The sequence below is a fragment of the Colobus angolensis genome, unplaced genomic scaffold, assembly GCF_000951035.1.
Source record: "Colobus angolensis palliatus isolate OR3802 unplaced genomic scaffold, Cang.pa_1.0 Scaffold37, whole genome shotgun sequence".
NCBI classification, from domain to species: Eukaryota; Metazoa; Chordata; class Mammalia; order Primates; family Cercopithecidae; genus Colobus; species Colobus angolensis.
In genome coordinates, this window is record NW_012117043.1 from 298,532 (window position 1) to 317,442 (window position 18,911).

An 18,911-nucleotide genomic window follows, 5' to 3' on the forward strand; every position below is an offset into this window, starting at 1 on the left:
ATGCACCACCATGCCCAGCTAATTTTGAATTTTTAGTGGAGATGGGGTTTCTCCATGTTGGTCAGACTGGTCTCGAACTCCCAACCCCAGGTGATCTGCCCGCCTCTGCCTCCCAAAGTGCTGGGATTACAGACGTGAGCCACTGTGCCTGGCCAGAGCTTAATTTTTTAACCTTTATTTATTTATTTATTTGAGACAGAGTCTCACTCTGTCGCCCAGACTTAACCTTTATTTAAAAGAGCCTAGGCCAAGTGCGGTAGCTCACGCCTGTAACCCCAGCACTTTGGGAGGCCGAGGCAGGCAGATCATGAGGCCAGGAGTTCAAGACCAGCCTGACCATCATGGTGAAACCCCATCTCTACTGAAAATACAATAATCAGCCAAGTGTGGTAGTGCTCGCCTGTAGTCCCAGCTACATGGGAAGCTGAGGCAGGAGAATCACTTGAGCCTGGCAGGTGGAGAGGTTGCAGTGAACTGAGATCGTGCCATCACACTCCAGCCTGGATGACAAGAGCAAACTCCATCACAAAAAAATAATAATAATAAAGATTTTGAAAAGGTGTCAGCTTAACCCTTAGAAGAGAGCTTTCCTATGCTCTAAAGTGAGGATTTAGTGTTTAATGGAACACAGAAACTCTGTTTGGGATGATGGAAAAGTTCTGGAAATGGATAGTGGTAATGGTTGCACAACATTGTGAATGTCCTTAATTATGCCGTGGAATTATACACTTAAAAATGGTTAAAATGATAGAATTTTATGTTGTGTCTATGTTGCCACAATAACAATAAAACCTCTCACAACTTCATATAATATTCAAAATAAAATTAAACATTTTAAAGGCCCTCGGCCTGGTGCGGTGGCTTACCTGAGGTCAGGAGTTTGAGACCGGCCTGGCCAACATGGTGAAACCCTGTCTCTACTAAAAATAAAAAAAATTAGCCAGGCATGGTGGTGGGCAACTGTAATCCCAGCTACTCAGGAGGCTGAGGCAGGAGAATTGCTTGAACACAGGAGGCGGAGGCTGCAGTGAGCCAAGATTGCACTATTGCACTCCAGCCTGGGCAACAAGAGCAAAACTCCATCTCAAAAATAAATAAATAAATAAAATAAAAATAAATAAAGGCCCTGTACAATCTGCTTGCTTTTAAATCATATAGTTAACATTTAACCTACATTCATTTCTCCAAACATCCCTGCATCTCTGCCTCAGAGCTTTTGCTCAAAATATATAGTGTGCTTCTATTTTCCTTTAAGATTCAGCTCCAGAGCTACTTCTATAAAACTTCTCAAGATATGGCCCATTAAAATTCATCTTTTTCTTCTCATCCCTATTAATAATTTCGACCTCACTTATAGCAGTTAGCACATTTACCCTGTGATATACTTATTTGCCTGCATATGTGTATTTTTGCTTATAAGATTCCATCATTTCATGTAGTTGACACTCAATAGATGTTGACTGAATTGAATCTGAAGTCTCTCATTTTATAGATGGGGAAATTGGAATCCAGAGAGGACACACAGTGACAGAGCCAGGACTAGTTTCAGGGTCTTCTGTCTTCTGTTTCAACAAGTTTCCGTCTGCACTAACATGGTGACATGCATCCTATGGATGCTCTCAGTCTACTGATGTTGGACAATTCGTATTGTGGTACAGAATAAACACCAGATCCCATCTACGAGTCTTTTATCCATATAAAAAAGTACATTTGTTATTTGAAAATCTTTGTACAAATGAAGATTATGATGTATTTTTATTCTGTTTTCAGCTTCATGTTTCCTGTTGCAGGTGGGATAAGACCCCCTCAAGGTATGTGAAAGTTTAAGTTTTGAACTTTTGTTTTTCACTCTTGTGTTTCTGAATCTGGAATTAAATAAGTAAATAGGAAATAAGTTCTATTGCTGCTAAATAGAGTAAAATTTTCTACACTCTTAAACCTGTATGACAGCTACTCTTAAAATTTCTCAAAAATTTTATAATTTTGGGAGTAATAAGGGTCACTCCTCATTTCTCCCAAACTTATATAAACATTACGTTCATAAATTGTTTAACCTCAGAGGTGAAAGAGACTTTTAGGACAAGAATGTTAAGGAACAGATGCTAAAAATGAAATGAGCAGTAATTCACTTAATGATGTCTTTCTCCTTCTGTCTAGTCTTCTGCTAGATTGTTAGTGCCATGTCTGTCTAATGCTCATCTAGCATTATCTCTAGCACCCAGCATGTTGATTTAACATAATAGGTTCTCTGTAGATGTTTGTTAAATGAATAAACGAACATCTTTAGTTGTTTCACACTGCTATTTTTTCTCTATATGATAGTATCTTATTATAATCATGTTTTATAAACATATAATTTTGAAATTAAAAGAGATCACATACTCTGATTCAGCTTAAAGTATTTAAGTCTTTTAAAGTATTTAAGGATTTTGTTTGGTTTTGGTTTTTTATTTTTATTTTATTTTTTTGAGATGGGGTCTTGCTCTTTCGCCCAGGCTGGAATACAAGTGACACAGTCATAGCTTACTGCATAGCCTCAGCCTCCTAGGCTCAAGCATTTCTCCCACCTCAGCTTCCCAGGTAGCTGGGACCACAGGTGCATACACCATGCCTGGCTAATTTTTAAATATTTTGTAGAGACACAGTCTCCTTATGTTGCCCAGGCTGGTGTCAAATTCCTTGGCTCAAGCGATTCTCCTGCCTTGGCCTCCCAAAGCACTGGGATTACAGGCATGAGCCACCATGTCGTATAAGTCTCAGTTCTAGTCCTAGAAATTTCTGTACTAAGTATGCCTCTTCTCTCTTGGTCTGAGACCAGGACTCACCAATATCAATTTTAGCTTTATCTTCAAGGAAATAGTAGTGAAGGAATATAATTTTGACCCATGCTGCTGTGCAGCTGGGACATAACAGTGAAGAAGGAATAGATCTGCCTTTCTCTGGCTTTTTTTCCACTCACTTCTTCCACTCTGATGTATTCCCTCTCCCCTCACACCAAGCTGCTTCTGAAAACTGGCTCTTCTTAAAAAGCCAGCGTTGATTGGTTGTCATAGATTTGCTGGAGAAACAGAGACTCGTAGGTCAGCAGTAGAGATAAAAGATAAAGAGCAGCTCAGCAGCAGATGGTCAGTGGCTCATCCTGACTTTGTCTTCATTTATAATCAGTGATGGCGGTTGAGTTTCAGGCAAGTTTTTCCAAGGGTCAGTTGTATTCTTTTCATCGTGTTCACATTTATGCATTATTTAAGCTATCTGTAATTAGATGTGTCCCAGATTGAGATCAAATGGTTTGAGATCTTTTGTTCTTTAGGAAGGTGTTACAGAGTTATGTGTTCATTATCATGGTTTATTATTTTGCATTTCTATACATTTCAAGTAAAAATATACCTATGGAGCGAAGGAACTGGACAAGAAGAGATCTCAAAGTGTTGCCTTTTTCTTAGGGAATTTGGAATTGGTTTGGAGATTTTTTTTAACAGTTGTTAGGATGAACTTTTGGGTCATTTGAATTATGCGTGCATCATTTCTGAAAACATATGTAAGAAACTGACCGCAAGGATGGCCACAAGATCGTGAGTACTTGAATAGGAGACAGAGGAGAGAAAGAGACCTATTTTTTACTGTGTACACTTTGTGCCTTGAAATATTATGCCAGGTATCTGAGTTACCCATTCAGAAATAAAATAAAATCAATTAAAATGAATAAATCTTTAAGTCCAAAGAAATAAGACAGAAAACATCTTACGGTGGCTGTTTTCAATCTGTGTATTCTATTTCTCCCTGACACCTTGTGATCTTTGTACTTGGTGTTCTTTGGTCTGGAATATTCTTCCCAAATATCTGCATGGCTTGGTTCTTTATTTCCTTGAGGTCCTTTCTGAAATACCACCCTGTTGGTGAAACTTTTTCTGATTGCCCTATGTAAAGTAGCAACCACTCCATTCCTTCTTGCCCTGCTTTATTTTTTGGCCCTAGCTCTTATCACCACCTGACATGTACTTATTTTTTTGTTGTCTGTCTCTCCTGATTACAGTGTAAGCTCCATGAGAGTGAAGACCTGGTTTTGTTCATGGCTGTGTCCCCAGAACAGTGCCTAATATGGAGTAGGCCTCAAATACTTGAATAAGTGAATGGTCTACCTCAAATAACTGTTAGCCACAATGTGGATGTCCATGCTTCTGAAATTAGGCTAGGTTATAAATAACCTGGAAGGTATACAAAAGCCATAAGATAACCATGGTATAATTTCCTAGATCTTTAATTTTTCAATTTGACAGTTTGATATAAAGTTCCTTATGGTGGAACCAACATGGATGTAGTTTGAATGCAAAATTAGAATGAAATTTGTGCTCAGGCTATGTAGGAATTTTGTTTTATTCACTTCTGTGTACCAAGCACATAGAACTATGCCTAGCATATGGTAGGCGTTTAGTATTTATTAAAATCCCAAAGAGCTGTATATTCATTCACCTCTGCTATTGGAAAAGTTTGGGAAATACTGGCCTAAATCATACTTTCATGATAGTTTTCTGCCATTGCAGATACTGATGGCTACTTTGTGGTAACTGTTATATTACCTATTCATGTAAGAAAAAGGAAGAAGAATAACATTTCTTTGAGCATAGTAAGTGTTAAACAGTTTTACAAATGAGAAACCAAGGCATAGAAAGAAGCAAATTGCCCAAGGTTCCAAAGAAGTATGTGGCATTTCTAGTTGACTCCTAGAGTTCATGCTCCTAACTGTTATTTTGTTAGTTATATGCTGCTGTGTAACAGATTATCCTGAACTTTAAAAAGTAAACATTTTATTATTTCATAGCGTGTCTGTGGGTCAGGAATCTAAGAGTAGCTCTGCTGGGTGGTTCAGGCTCAAGACGTCTTATGAGATGGCAATGAAGATGAGCCAGGCTTGCAGTCATCTGAAAGTTTCTTGGAGCTGCTTCCAGGGTGGCTCACCGAGATAGATGGGAAATTCACGCTGCTTTTTCACAGAAGACCTCAGTACCTTACCACATGGATTCTCCATAGGTCTTATTGAGTATTTCATAATGTGGCAGTGCTCCAGAGCGAGTGATCCAAAAGAACCAGAAAGAAACTACAGTGTCTTTTAAGAACTAGCCTCCGGGCCAGGCGCAGTGGCTCACACCTGTAATCCTAGCACTTTGAGAGGCTGAGGCGGGTGGATCACTTGAGGTCAGGAGTTCAAGACCAGCCTGACCAAGAGGGCGAAACCCCATCTCTACTAAAAATACAAAAATTAGTAGACACCTGTAGTCCCAGCTACTTGGGAGCCTTGAACCCAGGAAGTGGAAGTTGTAGTGAGCTGAGATCATGTCACTGCACTCCAGCCTGGGTGACAGAGTGAGACTCTGTCTCAAAAATAAATAAATAAATAACTGGCCTTCAAAGTTATATGCTGTCATTTCCACAGTATCCTATTGGTTATACTGGTCAGCCCCATTCAGTATGGAATGGAACAGCACACGAGTGTGAACACCAGGAGACAGAGGTCATTGGAGGCCATCTTGAAGGCTGAGTACCCCAATTAGGCCTTACTGTTTTTTAATATGCATACAAATTCCATAGAAGAGATACTGTCTTCATTTTACAGATGAAGTTTTGTAACTTGTTCAAGATCACACAGCTAAGTAAATGATGGAGTTGGAATTCATATTCATATTGGTCTTACTCAGGACCCTGTGCTTTTTCCATTATACTCTGCTTCCTGCCAAGTAACAAGTCCTTTAGGTACTTATGGTTTTAAGAAAATAAGTTTTAAAACACATTGACTTTAATAATGTCTTTATATTTTCAGCCGGCCTGATGCCGATGCAGCAACAAGGATTTCCTATGGTCTCTGTCATGCAGCCTAATATGCAAGGCATTATGGGAATGAATTACAGCTCTCAGATGTCCCAAGGACCTATTGCTATGCAGGTACTTGCTTCTTTAGTTGGTGTCTTACAAAGTTATTGTTTGTTGTTATGTTTATATAGCAAGAGCTACAGGCTAAGAGCTTAATGTTAAAATTAGAAATAAGCATAAAAAAAAGGCTTCCTTCAAACTAAAATGAAGATGTGTTCACCCTCCAAGAGTGAGGGAAAAGGTTAAGTGTAGTGGCTCACGCCTGTGATCTCCGCACTTTAGGAGGCTGAGGTGGGCAGATCACTTCAGGTCAGGAGTTCGAGACCAGGCTGGCTAACGTGGCAAAACCCCATCTCTACTAAAACTACAAAAATTACCTGGGTGTGGTGGCGTGTGCCTGTAGTCCCAGCTATTCGGGAGGCTGAGGCAGGGCAATCCCTTGAACCCGAGAGGCGGAGGTTGCAGCAAGCTGAGATCATGCCACTGTACTCCAGCCTGGGCAACAAGGTGAGACTCCCATCTCAAAAAAAAAAGGCCTGAGGAAAAAAAAGTTTTTGCTTTTGTACTATTAACCAATATCTTTAAGACCATATACTCTCTTTCTTTTTTACCTAATAATTTATTTATTTTTGCTTTTTTCAACTTTTTTTTTTTTTTTTGGAGGCGGAGTCTAGCTCTGTCGCCCAGGCTAGAGTGCAGTGGCGTGATCTCGGCTCACTGCAAGCTCCGCCTCCCAGGTTTACGCCATTCTCCTGCCTCAGCCTCCCGAGTAGCTGGGACTACAGGCGCCCACCATCTCGCCCGGCTAGTTTTTTTTTGTATTTTTTAGTAGAGACGGGGTTTCACTGTGTAGCTCAGGATGGTCTCGATCTCCTGACCTCGTGATCCACCCGTCTCGGCCTCCCAAAGTGCTGGGATTACAGGCTTGAGCCACCGCGCCCGGCCTCAACTTTTATTTTAGATTCAGGGGACAGTTTGTAGGTTTATTACACTAATGTGTTGTGTGATGCTGAGGGTTGGGGTATGATGGAACCCATCACCTGGGTAGTGAGCATAGTACCAAACAGGTAGTTTTCCAACTCTTCCCCCACTCTTTCTCCCCTCTTGTAGTCTCCAGTGTCTGTCAAGCCTATCTTTATGTCCATGTGCACCCAGTGTTTAGCTCCCACTTGTAACTGAGAACATGGGGTATTTGGTTTTTTGTTTCTGTGTTAGTTTACTTACTTACCTAATACTTTAACATTTTCTATTTCTGTGTGTTTTGTTATACAGTATATACTTTTATACAGTAACACATGTATATAACTTATAAATAAGTAATATTAGGAGTTCACAACCAGAATTTTAAGTTGAAACCATTGTTGTTTTGAAGTCAGTTATGCAAATAAAGCTTCTGTTTTGTGTTGAAATGGTCAGGAAAACTTCCAGTGTCATTTTTTATCCATCTCTAGAAGGAAGCAAATGGGAATACATTGAGATTTGGTAGGTTTTTAATTTACATTAAGCTAGCTTTCACTAGATTGTGCTGCAGAAACAGTCCCCAGATCTCAGTGACTTACAAAAGTTTAGCCCTCACTCGTGATACATATCCTCATGTGTTGGTGCTGACTCTGCTCCATGTTTTCTTTATCCTAGGACCCTCAGCCAGGACATCCTAGGCTCTTGGCATAGCAAAAAGAGATGGCCAAACGCTGTGATGTCTTTTAAAGCTAACACTTGGAGGTAGCATATATTAGTCACTTCTGCTCACCAAAGTAATATGGCCTTAGCATCAGCAGGGGAGGAATATACCAGGAGGAATGTAAACTATATAGGGATGTGTAGTCCTCTTAGAATAAACGCAGCAAATGACCAGGAGCAGTAGCTCACACCTGTTATCCCAGCACTTTGGGAGGCCAAGGCAGGCAGATCACAAGGTCAGGAGATCGAGACCAGCCTGACCAGCAGGGTGAAACCCCATCTGTACTAAAAATACAAAAATTAACAGGGCATGGTGGTGTGCACCTGTAGTCCCAGCTACTCAGGAGGCAGGATAATCGCTTGAACCTGGGAGGCGGAGGTTGCAGTGAGCTGAGATCGTGCCACTGTACTCCTGCCTGGGCAACAGAGTAAGACTCCGTCTCAAAAAAAATAAAGTAAAATAAAAAAATAAGAATAAAGGCAGCAAATAACTAAAAACAATCTACTATAGAATACAATGTCTTTTAAATTAAAACTTCCTAAGCTTACTACTGAATCTTAATAACAATTGATACAAATTTTAAATAATTAATTTTTACACTAAACATTATTTTATGCTTACACAATTATCTGAAAAATGTTTTTAGAGTTTGAAACAACCAAAAACAGTAAGAGTCTCTAATATGCAGAACAATAAGAAAAAAGTAAACTATGAGAGTTGATAGTGCCTTAATAATGTCCCTGGATATCAGAAGCTTGTGTATTAATGATGCTAAGACAAAGCAACCAAAGTCTTTTTCTTTAACCTTTACTCTTGCTGACAGGCATTATATTGTTTGGAAGCTGCTGACCCCCGTGTTTAGTTTAGTTTTTTTTTTTTTTTTGAGATGGAGTTTCACTCTTGTTGCCCAGGCTAGGGTGCAATGATATGATCTCGGCTCACTACAACCTCCGCCTCCCGGGTTCAAGCGATTCTCCTGCCTCAGCCTCCCAAGTAACTGGTATTACAGGTGTGCGCCACCACGCCCAGCTAATTTTGTATTTTTAGTAGAGTCGGGGTTTTGCCACGTTGGCCAGGCTGGTTTCAAACCCCTGACCTCCAGTAATCCACCTGCCGTGGCCTCCCAGAGTGCTAGGATTACAGGTGTGAGCCACCACACCCAGTTGCTGCTCACCATTTTTTTTTTTTAGACAGAGTCTTGCTCTGTCGCCCAGGCTGGAGTGCAGTGGCGCAATCTCGACTCACTGCAAGCTCTGCCTCCCAGGTGCACACCGTTCTCCTGCCTCAGCCTCCTGAGTAGCTGGGACTGCAGGCTCCCACCACCATGCCTGGCTAATTTTGTTTTTGTATTTTTAGTAGAGATGGGGTTTCACTGTGTTAGCCAGGATGGTCCCAATCTCCTGACCTTGTAATCTACCCGCCTCGGCCTCCCAAAGTGCTGGGATTACAGGCGTGAGCCATCGTGCCTGGCTTGCTCACCATTTTTTAAGGCGAAAAACATCCAGATTTTATTTGCCCCTGCCATGCCGAAACTCAATAGCCCTAACCAATCAGGGACATATATGAAGCAAACCCATTGTTCCTTTAGTTATCTCTTAATCTCTTAAGTCTTTAGAGATAAAAGTGATGATTCAGAAAAGTCAACATAGAAATTTAGTCTTTTTTTTTGACAGTGTCTGGCTCTGTTGCTCAGGCTGGAGTGCAGTGGTGTAATCTCAGCTCACTGCAACCTCTGCCTCCTGGGTTCAAGCGATTCTCCTGCCTCAGCTTCCCAAGCAGCTGGGATTACAGGCGCACGCCACCACATCTGGCTAATTTTTGTTTTTTTAGTAGAGACAGGATTTCATAGTGTTGGCCAGGCTGGTCTTGAACTCTTGACCTCAAGTGATCCACCCACTTTGGCCTCCCAAAGTGCTGGGATTACAGGCGTGAGCCGTTGTGCTGGCCAGAAATTTAGTCTTGATGATGATGACTATATTATTATTGATTATTATAATATCTCCCTTCCTCAAAACACATAAAAAGAAAACACTCCTCATGATGTACAATACATTTTAAAATTGTTATTCTGAAGCATTTCAAACATCTAGGCAAGTGTAGAGCACATGATGGACATGTGTAAACCTGTTGCAAACTGTTGTGTAATTCTAAGAAATAATAGAAATCCTTTGCCTAGTTCCCCTATTGGTAAAACTTGTAGAACTATAGTAACACAATCAGCGTATGGACATTGGCACAGCTGAGATACAGAACATTTCCATCTCCCCAAGGATCTCCTCACGTTGCCCTTTTGTAGCTGTACTCACTTCCTTCCTGCCCCACCTTACCCCTTTTGCATTCGCTAGTGTGTTCCCCATTTCTATAATTTTGTGGTTTCAAAAATGTTATATAAATTGAATCATTAACCTTTTAGATTTGGCGTTTGTCGCTTAGCATAATCCCTTCAGATTCATCCAAGTTGTTGCATGTATCAGTAGTTCATTTTTTAAAAATTGATGAGTAATAGTTCATTTGCTCACTGAAGGCCAGTAGGGTTGTTGACAGTTTTTGGCTATTACAAATAAAAATTTTTGCGTGAACATAAGTCCTCATTTCTTGGGATAAATGCCCAAGAGTACAATTGATAGGTTGCATGTATTGCATTTTTGGTTTTTTAAGATGCTGCCAAACTTTTTTCCAGAGTAGCTGTAATATTTTACATTCCTACCAGCAGTGTATCAGAGGTTCAGTTATACTGCATCCTTACCTGCATTTAGTGTCATTATTTTTTGTTTAGCCATTCCGACAGGTATGTTTAATATCTCATGGTTTTAATTTGCATGGTTTTAATGTGCAGATGATGTTGAACATCTTTTCATGTGTTTATTTACCATCATTACATTTTCTTGAGAGAAATGTCTTTTCATAGCTTCTGACCATTTTCTAATTGTATTTTTTGGTATTTTACTATTGAATTTTGAGAGTTCTTTATATCTTTTAGGTACTAATCCTTTGTCAGATATGTGGTTTACAAGTGTTTTCTTCTTGTCTTTAGCTTGTCTTTTCACCCTCTTAATGGAGTCTTTCACAGAGCAAAAGTTCAATTTTGATGAAATTTATTTTACCAGTTTTTCCTGTTATGGATCATGCATTGGTATAACTCTAGGAGTTCATTGCCTTGCCCTAGATTCTGGAGATTTTCTCCTATGTTTTTTTCTAAAAGTTATATGGTTTTCATTTAAGTCCATGATCCATTTTGAGTTAATTTTTGTATAAGATCTAAGACTTAGATTGAGGTTGTTTTTTTATCTCTCTCTTTGTATCTATGTAAGTCTGATTGCCCCAGCAACATTTGTGGAAAAAGCTATTCTGCTTCCATTGAAATGCTTTCACAGTTTTGTCAAAAATCAGTTGGGCATGCTCGTGTGTATCTTTCTCTAGGTTCTCTGTTCTGTGCTGTTGTTTTATGTATATGCCTGTTCCTTCACCGATAACACAGTCTTTGTGACGGTAGCTATACGATAAGGTTGATTCCTCCTACGTTACTCTTCTTTCCAGAATTTAACTATTCTGGTTCTCTGTCTTTCCATATTAATTTTGGGATAATCTTGTCTATCTCTGGAAAAACTCTTGCTGGAGTGTTGATAGGCATTGTGTTAAACCTCTGTATGAATTTAGGGAGAATTGATGTCTTTGAGAATTGACGTCTTCCATCATAACAGTATGGGATGTCTCTTCATTTGTTTAGATCTTTGGTTTCTTCTATCAGCATTTATATAGTTTTCAGCATAAAAGTCACATCCGTGTTTGGTTAGATTTACATCTAAATATTTTGGTTTTTTGAGGAATTATGAATGGCATTTCTTAACGTCAATGTTCACATATTCATTGGTAGTGTATAGAAATACAGTTGATTGTATATGTTTGTTTTATATCCTTCAACCTTACTGAACTCATTTTATTAGCTCTGGGAATTTTTTTGTGGATTCCATGGGATTTTTTATATAGGTAGTCAGGTCCTACCTTTATCAAATTTTAACATGCCACATTTGCTTTACATTTTTTTAAAGAATTCAAAAATACTTTCCTTCCTCTCCTTCCCCAGAGGTTGTTATCACTATCATGAATTCAATGTTTATGGTTCTCATATATATTTTTATACTACTTTGTTATCCAGGCTGGAGTGCAGTGGCGCGATCTCGACTCACTGCAACCTCTGCCTCCTGGGTTCAAGCAATTCCCCTGCCTCAGCATCCCTAGTACCAGGGATTACAGGTGCCCACCACCTCGCCTGGCTAGTTTTTGTATTTTAGTAGAGATGGTGTTTCACCATGTTGGCCAGACTGGTCTCAAACTCCTGACCTCAAGCAATCTACCCACCTCCACCTCCCAAAGTGCTGGGATTACAGGCATGAGCCACTGTGCCTGGCCATAATTTTATACTTTTATTATTTTATGTATTTGTATACTTACGAGCAATATATAATATTTTCTAGGTTTTAAATTTTACGTATGTACCCTTCAACATCTTGACTTTTTAATTTAACATTATTTGCCCCCAAGACTTATCCCTGTTGTAAAATTATGCCAAGTTCATTCATAGTAGCTGCTGTGTGGTATTTCATTGAGTGAATATATGTTGTTCTATTAACAGACATTTAAATTGCTTCTAATGTTTTGCTGTTTGATCTCATTGATTTCTGAGTGTTCATTATATATTCTGGATTCTAATCCTTTGTAGTTACATGTGTTGCCAGTATCTTCTCGTAGTCGTTGGCCTCTCTTAAATTTGTTTATAGTGTCTTGTTGTGTAGAAATTAAGTCAGATGAATAAATCATTTCTTTTTTTTTTTTTCTGTCTTATCTAAGACATTCTTCCCTACCTGTGTCTTCTTATTTAAAAAAAGTTAAGTTTCTTGTCTTTCTTGTCTTTTCTTTTTTTTTTTTTTTTGAGACAGAGTCTCGCCCTGTCGCCCAGGCTGGAGTGTGGCGCAATCTCGGCTCACTGCAACTGCCGCCTCCTGGGCTCAAGCAATTCACCTGCCTGAGCCTCCAGAGTGACTGCAACTACAGGCATGCACCACCACGCCTGACTAATTTTGTATTTTTAGTAGAGATGGGATTTTACCATGTTGTCCAGGCTGGTCTGGAACTCCTGGCCTCAAGTGATCTGCCTGCCTCAGCCTCCCAAAGTGCTGGGATTACAGGGTGTGAGCCAATGCGCCCAGCCTGTCTTTTCAGATTAAGTCTCTAACCTACCTAGAATTGTTCTTTAGAATCAGCGTGAGGTAGAAGGATGTAATTTTATTATGTTCCATTGTAGTCAGTTGTTCCCAAATCATTTATAAATAGCCTGTTTTTATTTATTGATTTCTATGATTATTCCTGTAATATTACACTTCTTTATGTGCTTTGGATTAATTTCTAGGCTCATGTATTTGTCTCATTGCTGCATCTGTCTTTCCTTGCGTCAGTAAATATCTTACGCCTTAATTATCTAGCCTGAGATAAGCATTGATATCTGGTAGTATGGATCATCCTTCTTCTTTTACAGAATTATAACTGATTCATGGTCCTTTGCCCTTCAGTATAATTTTAAGATCAACTTGTCAAAACAAAACTGTTGGGGTTCTAACTGAAATGGACACTTTTACTCTTAGTCTTAACTGTCATACTATACTTCTCAACTTATTGAAATCTTAATTGCCGTCAGTAGTTTATCAAATGTATCTCAGATTTCTGAGTTCTTTCTTTTGTTATGTCATCCATTCAGTATATAATTAAAGACTAGTGTCTCTTAACCTTTTAGTTTATTTAGATTTCAAGTCTATAAAAACTTAGTCCCTCCTTTCCAGGTGTAGGGGAAGCACAAAATGCCGTTTAGTAAATTTGAATGTTCTTCAAGAGAGGAGTTTGTAAGTAAGAAGGCAATATGCATGACACCTTTCTTTCTTTCATTCTTTATTATTTTTGTTGAACACTTTGCCTTATTTTTCATCTGTGTGATTTGGGTAGTTTCTTTTGTGTTTTATATACTTTGGGTGAACTGAGTGAAAAAAAAAAAGAAAGAAAAATTTAATTCTAGGACTGTGATCCTAATTTTTAGCAGCAACAGAGCAATACTGTGATTTAAAATAAGTATACACAGCTATCTCCACCCAAGATTTAGAATAGAGAATGTTAGCAATAAAGCAATATTGTGTGTAATTCCAGTTGTAGAGTGCTAGAAACCCTTCAAAAGCATTCCAAGCTGGCCGGGCATCGTGGCTCATGCCTGTAATCCCAGCACTTTGGGAGGCCAAAGTGGGTGGATCACTTGAGGTCAGGAGTTCGAGACCAGCCTAGCCAACCTGGTGAAACCCCATCTCTACTGAAAATACAAAAATTAGCTGGGCATGGTGGCACATGCCTGTAGTCTTAGCTACTTGGGAGGCTGAGGTGGGAGAATCACTTTAGCCTGAGAGGTGGAGGTTGCAGTGAGCTGAGATCGCACTACTGCATCCCAACTTGGGTGATAGAGGGGGACCCTGTCTCTAAATAAATAAATAAATAAATAGAATTTAATGTGAATCCTCAGTGTTTTTCTCTCCAACATGGTTCAGTGGTTTTTGTATAAACATGGAGAAGTTGATTAGTTGATTCTAATCAGGGGTGAAGTTTCCCAGGAGACCATGTTAAGGAATTGACAATTAAGGACATTAAGGATATTGACAAGGGCATTTAATATTGAACCCTAGAATCTAAATTGAGCAGGAAGGGAAGTGAGGATATAATGATGATTAATCATGAGAAATGTGGCAAATTAACAGGTGGAACCTACAAAATAAGCTCGGAAAAAAATAAATTAACAAATGGGAGATATTAATGAGATAGGATAATTACTGGTCTAGATGAGCTAGAAGGATTGGAAGTGGTGGTCAGGTGTCAGGATGCCTAACATCCAGATTTTGGACATGACACAGTCTTTGGTGCAGGTAGATCACAGGTATTACCATAGAATGGGAAGCTGGAATTGTATATTGGGCATGATTGTGATGAGGTGGCTGAAGACCTGGAAGACGACAGTGTTAGGTGAGTGATCCATGTCGGTGATTGTTGACATTACCAAGAGCAGTTGGGAGATATAATGGAAGATAGCAAAGTCTGAAGTGTACAACTGAAGAGTGAGGAAGTTGAGGGTCAGTAGATGACGTGAACAAGATCGGAGAGTAAATGATGAAGTCTATTAGTGAGAAATTAAAATGTATTCAGGTTTTTGAAGGTAGAGAGAGGAGAAAAGGTTTAGAAGAAGCAAGGAGGAATATTATTCCCCACTTACAGGAAATAGAAAAGTAGCAATCTCCAAATGAGAGTGTTTCACGGACAGACTTTAGTTAGGGACAGAAGGGGAACTTTTCGGGGAGAAGGTTGAGTAGTAGAAGAGTTTTCACTCACTAAAAATTAGCCATTTAACTATTATCATTGTCATCATACTTAATATTAGATTTCGAACCAGGTGCGATGGCACATGCCTATAGTCCTAGCTACTCTGGGGCTGAGGTGGGAGGATCTCTTGAGCTCAAGAGTTGAATCCTCACTGGAGGCTGCAGTGAGCCGTGCACTCCATTGCACTCCAGCCTGGGTGACACAACGAAACCCTGTCTCTAAAAACATAATGTTATTAAATTTTGTGACTAGCTATTGTGTTATTCTTATTTCTGGATACTTTGATAAACTTTATAATATTGTATTATGTCATTTTTATTGAATATGTTTCATTTTCTATAAAAGTTTGACTATTAGGCCTTTGATAACATCAAAATATTCATTATCCTCTCATATATATTGGAAAATCAGATTTAATTTCGTTTGTGTGTGTTTACCATATGCCAGCCTCTTAGCTATTGTTGCAAATATGAAAATATATAAGATATAATACCACTTCTCAAAGAGGATTAGTGAGCTCACAAGAATGTAATTTGTGGGCATATACTGCCATACTCACACACCAATCAGACTGTTAGCAGCAGTCACCTCTGGGACAGTGAAAGGAATGGAGGGCTAGATATTAAGGGGACCCTTCCATTTTTAGCATCTTTTAATATAATATATTTATTTGCATATTTGCATCTTACTTGCATCTGTGCATCTTTTAATACAATATATTTCTATTTTTTTACAAATAAAAGTATTAAGAATTTATGAAAGTCACATTTTTGTGTGTGACAATTAAAGGGAGAAATTGTATTTTCTAAGCCTTTGTCTGTTTCTTCTAGGCAGGAATACCAATGGGACCAATGCCAGCAGCGGGAATGCCTTACCTAGGACAAGCACCCTTCCTGGGCATGCGTCCTCCAGGCCCACAGTACACTCCAGACATGCAGAAGCAGTTTGCCGAAGAGCAGCAGTAAGAGATCACCAAAATTAAAGGATAACAAAGATACATTATAACATCTATCTTAAGAATTGTCTAATAATCTCTAGTACAGATTTGAAACTAAAACAGTCAAAAGTTGTCTTTAAAACTCTTGGGCGGATGTGGTGGCTCATGCCTGTAATCTCAGCACTTTGGGAGGCCAAAGTGGGCGGATCACGAGGTCAGGAGATTGAGACCATCCTGGCTAACACGGTGAAACCCCATCTCTACCGAAAATACAAAAAATTAGCCGGGTGTGGTGGTGGGCGCTTATAGTCCCAGCTACTCGGGAGGCTGAGGCAGGAGAATGGCTTGAACCCGGGAGGTGGAGCTTGCAGTGAGCCAAGATGAGCCACTGCACTCCAGCCTGGGCGACAGAGCAAGACTCTGTCTCAAAAAAAAAAAAAAAAAAAAACCCTTAAGTCCTGGCCCAGTGGCTGATGCCTATAATCCTAGCACTTTGGGAGGCTGAGGCCGGCAGATTGCTTGAGCCCAGGAGTTCGAGACCAGCCTGAGTAACATGGTGAAACCCTGTCTCTACAAAAAATACAAAATATTAGCTAGGCTTGGTGGCTCATGCCTGTAGTCCCAGCTGCTCAGGAGGCTGAGGTGGGAGGATCATCTGGGCCCCGAGATTGAGGCTGCAGTCAGCCGTGATCATGCCACTGTATTCCAGCTTGGGTAACAGAGTGAGACTCTATTTAAAAACAAAAACAAAAAAGCCTCTTTAAAATACCATTATTATAAGTTTAGAGTCAAAAAGGACCTTAGAGATCCTCTAATTCAACCCTCTTGTTTTATATCTAGTGAAAGTGAAGTCCAGGAAAATGAAACAACTTGTCAGTCCAGGTCACACAGTTACCAGCAAAGCCTGAACCCAAAGTCAGGCCTCCTGATTCGCAGATCATTACTCTTTCCCCTGTATGACACTGCCTTCCTAAGCAGGTTCTTGTTTAATATGCAGAGCAAAGTGTGTTCTTACATTTGTCTGCCTGTTTTTTGAGAATACTTTTGTATGCAAAAGCTTGTTTCCTCCTCTTGCAAATTAGATGAGAAATAAATTCATATTCATAATTTAGGTAAATCATTATTTAGACTCATGTCAAATATTTTGGAATTAATATAGTGAGGAAACAGGATTGTCATAAGAAAACTAAATATTTAGCAATGAAATTTACACTTCTAGAAGTGCAACATGATATTGCTGAAATTGTTAGAAATCTGAATATAAAACACAGTGTATAATCCTGGGAGCTTGTTTGTTATTAGGTCATTTTTCCTTCAGGAAACGATTTGAACAGCAGCAAAAACTCTTAGAAGAAGAAAGAAAAAGACGCCAGTTTGAAGAGCAGAAGCAAAAGCTCAGACTTTTGAGCAGTGTGAAACCCAAGGTAATATTTCACTACTTCTCTTCACCCAGAACATACACACCCTGAATGTGCCTCTTCCTACTCATTGAGTGGATGTCGTCACTGGGGCACCAGCCCAAGCTGAGGCTGTGATTGACTCTTCTCATTTCAGTTTATCTGATTCCTAATGTGAAGGATTTTTCATTTTCTGTGAAGATACACTGTTATTGATGAGAATAGGGTATCAGCCATTATCTTCTCAACTCTTTTTTAGTATCATGGCAATATTTGTAATCTTTTTCTTGGAAAGCAGTAATCCTGAATTCAGTGATATTTCATATTTCTCTTAGAGCCTTCACAGGACACTTAATATCAAACAGGTCTATCCTGAAGTATTTATACATTGGCCTTGTAATGTTTTTATTTTCTGTAGAGTGTCGTTGTTTAATAATTTACCTGTTTTTCTGACTTGGAGAATTTATCATCAGAAGTATGTGGTAAAAATACTGGAAGTAGATGAATATCTGTGCTTTTCTTAATTTGGGAGGGTTTAGGATAGAGTGAGGGATAAGTAAAGAAATATACATATATTTGTTGTTTCTTAGACAGGAGAGAAGAGTAGAGATGATGCTTTGGAAGCCATAAAAGGAAATTTAGATGGGTTTTCCAGAGATGCAAAAATGCACCCTACTCCAGCATCGCACCCCAAGAAACCAGGTAGTTTTAAGAGGCATTACATTTTTCTTTTCTTGAAAGGTGATTTATGTAGTCCCTGTTTCTTTACCTCGCCATTATATGTGTGTGTGAAAAGTCAATGCAGAACTCTTCCTTCAAGCTAAATACAGAATTGGATGTTCTCAAATGTGCAGTGGCTTAAGAGCTCTGGTCTGGATAACAACTGTCTTGGGAGGGAAAAAACCTCTTTGTCTTCTAATTAAATGTCAGTACGACAATTTCACCTGTAAGTTTTCTGTACATAAATATATTAACGTTAGTAAAATCTATTCAATCAGGGCAAATGTAATAAATGAGTTTACCATTGTTCATTGTTTTATAGTAATTTTATGAACTAGTTCTGATTTCATTACTTAATGTGATTAAACTTATAAATTCTTAAAATGACTCGTTTTTAAAAATCATGGGTGTAATAATGCTCTACTTGAAATTTTAGTTTCTCTAATGCATTTCTTTATAATTTTTATCATCATTTGTTGTCATGTAAGCAAAAAGAAATCTGCCTGTTTTAGAAAGCAGGGTAAAGGGATTGGGGGGTGGCGTTTGGTTGTTCTTTTGAACATTTGGCAGTTGAAGTGAGTCTTGTATTTGCATAATTGTTACCACATTATTTTTAAAAATTCAACATTTCAAGTCAGGCCCTGTGGCTCATGCCTGCAATCCCAGAACTTTGGGAGACTGAGGCGGGTGGGATCACTTGAGGTCAGGAGTTCAAGACCAGCCTGGCCAACATGGTGAAACCCTGTCTCTACTAAAAATACAAAAATAGGCCAGGCGCAGTGGCTCAAGCCTGTAATCCCAGCACTTTGGGAGGCGGAGACGGGCAGATCACGAGGTCAGGAGATCAAGACCATCCTGGCTAACATGGTGAAACCCTGTCTGTACTAAAAAATACAAAAAACTAGCC

General features: G+C 39.2%; 1 protein-coding gene across 5 annotated transcripts in view; it reads left to right on the top strand.

The window, feature by feature from the left end:
• Positions 1–18,911, top strand: part of SYNRG (synergin, gamma) — a 98,807-nt gene that overhangs the window by 7,923 nt on the left and 71,973 nt on the right. For all 5 annotated transcript variants that reach the window (XM_011953616.1, XM_011953617.1, XM_011953618.1 and 2 more), the window contains exons 2-6: positions 1,771–1,811; positions 5,816–5,937; positions 15,781–15,911; positions 17,206–17,311; positions 17,875–17,986. In XM_011953616.1, coding sequence (XP_011809006.1) covers positions 1,771–1,811; positions 5,816–5,937; positions 15,781–15,911; positions 17,206–17,311; positions 17,875–17,986 — 512 coding nt within the window. The remainder of the gene's footprint in view (positions 1–1,770; positions 1,812–5,815; positions 5,938–15,780; positions 15,912–17,205; positions 17,312–17,874; positions 17,987–18,911) is intronic.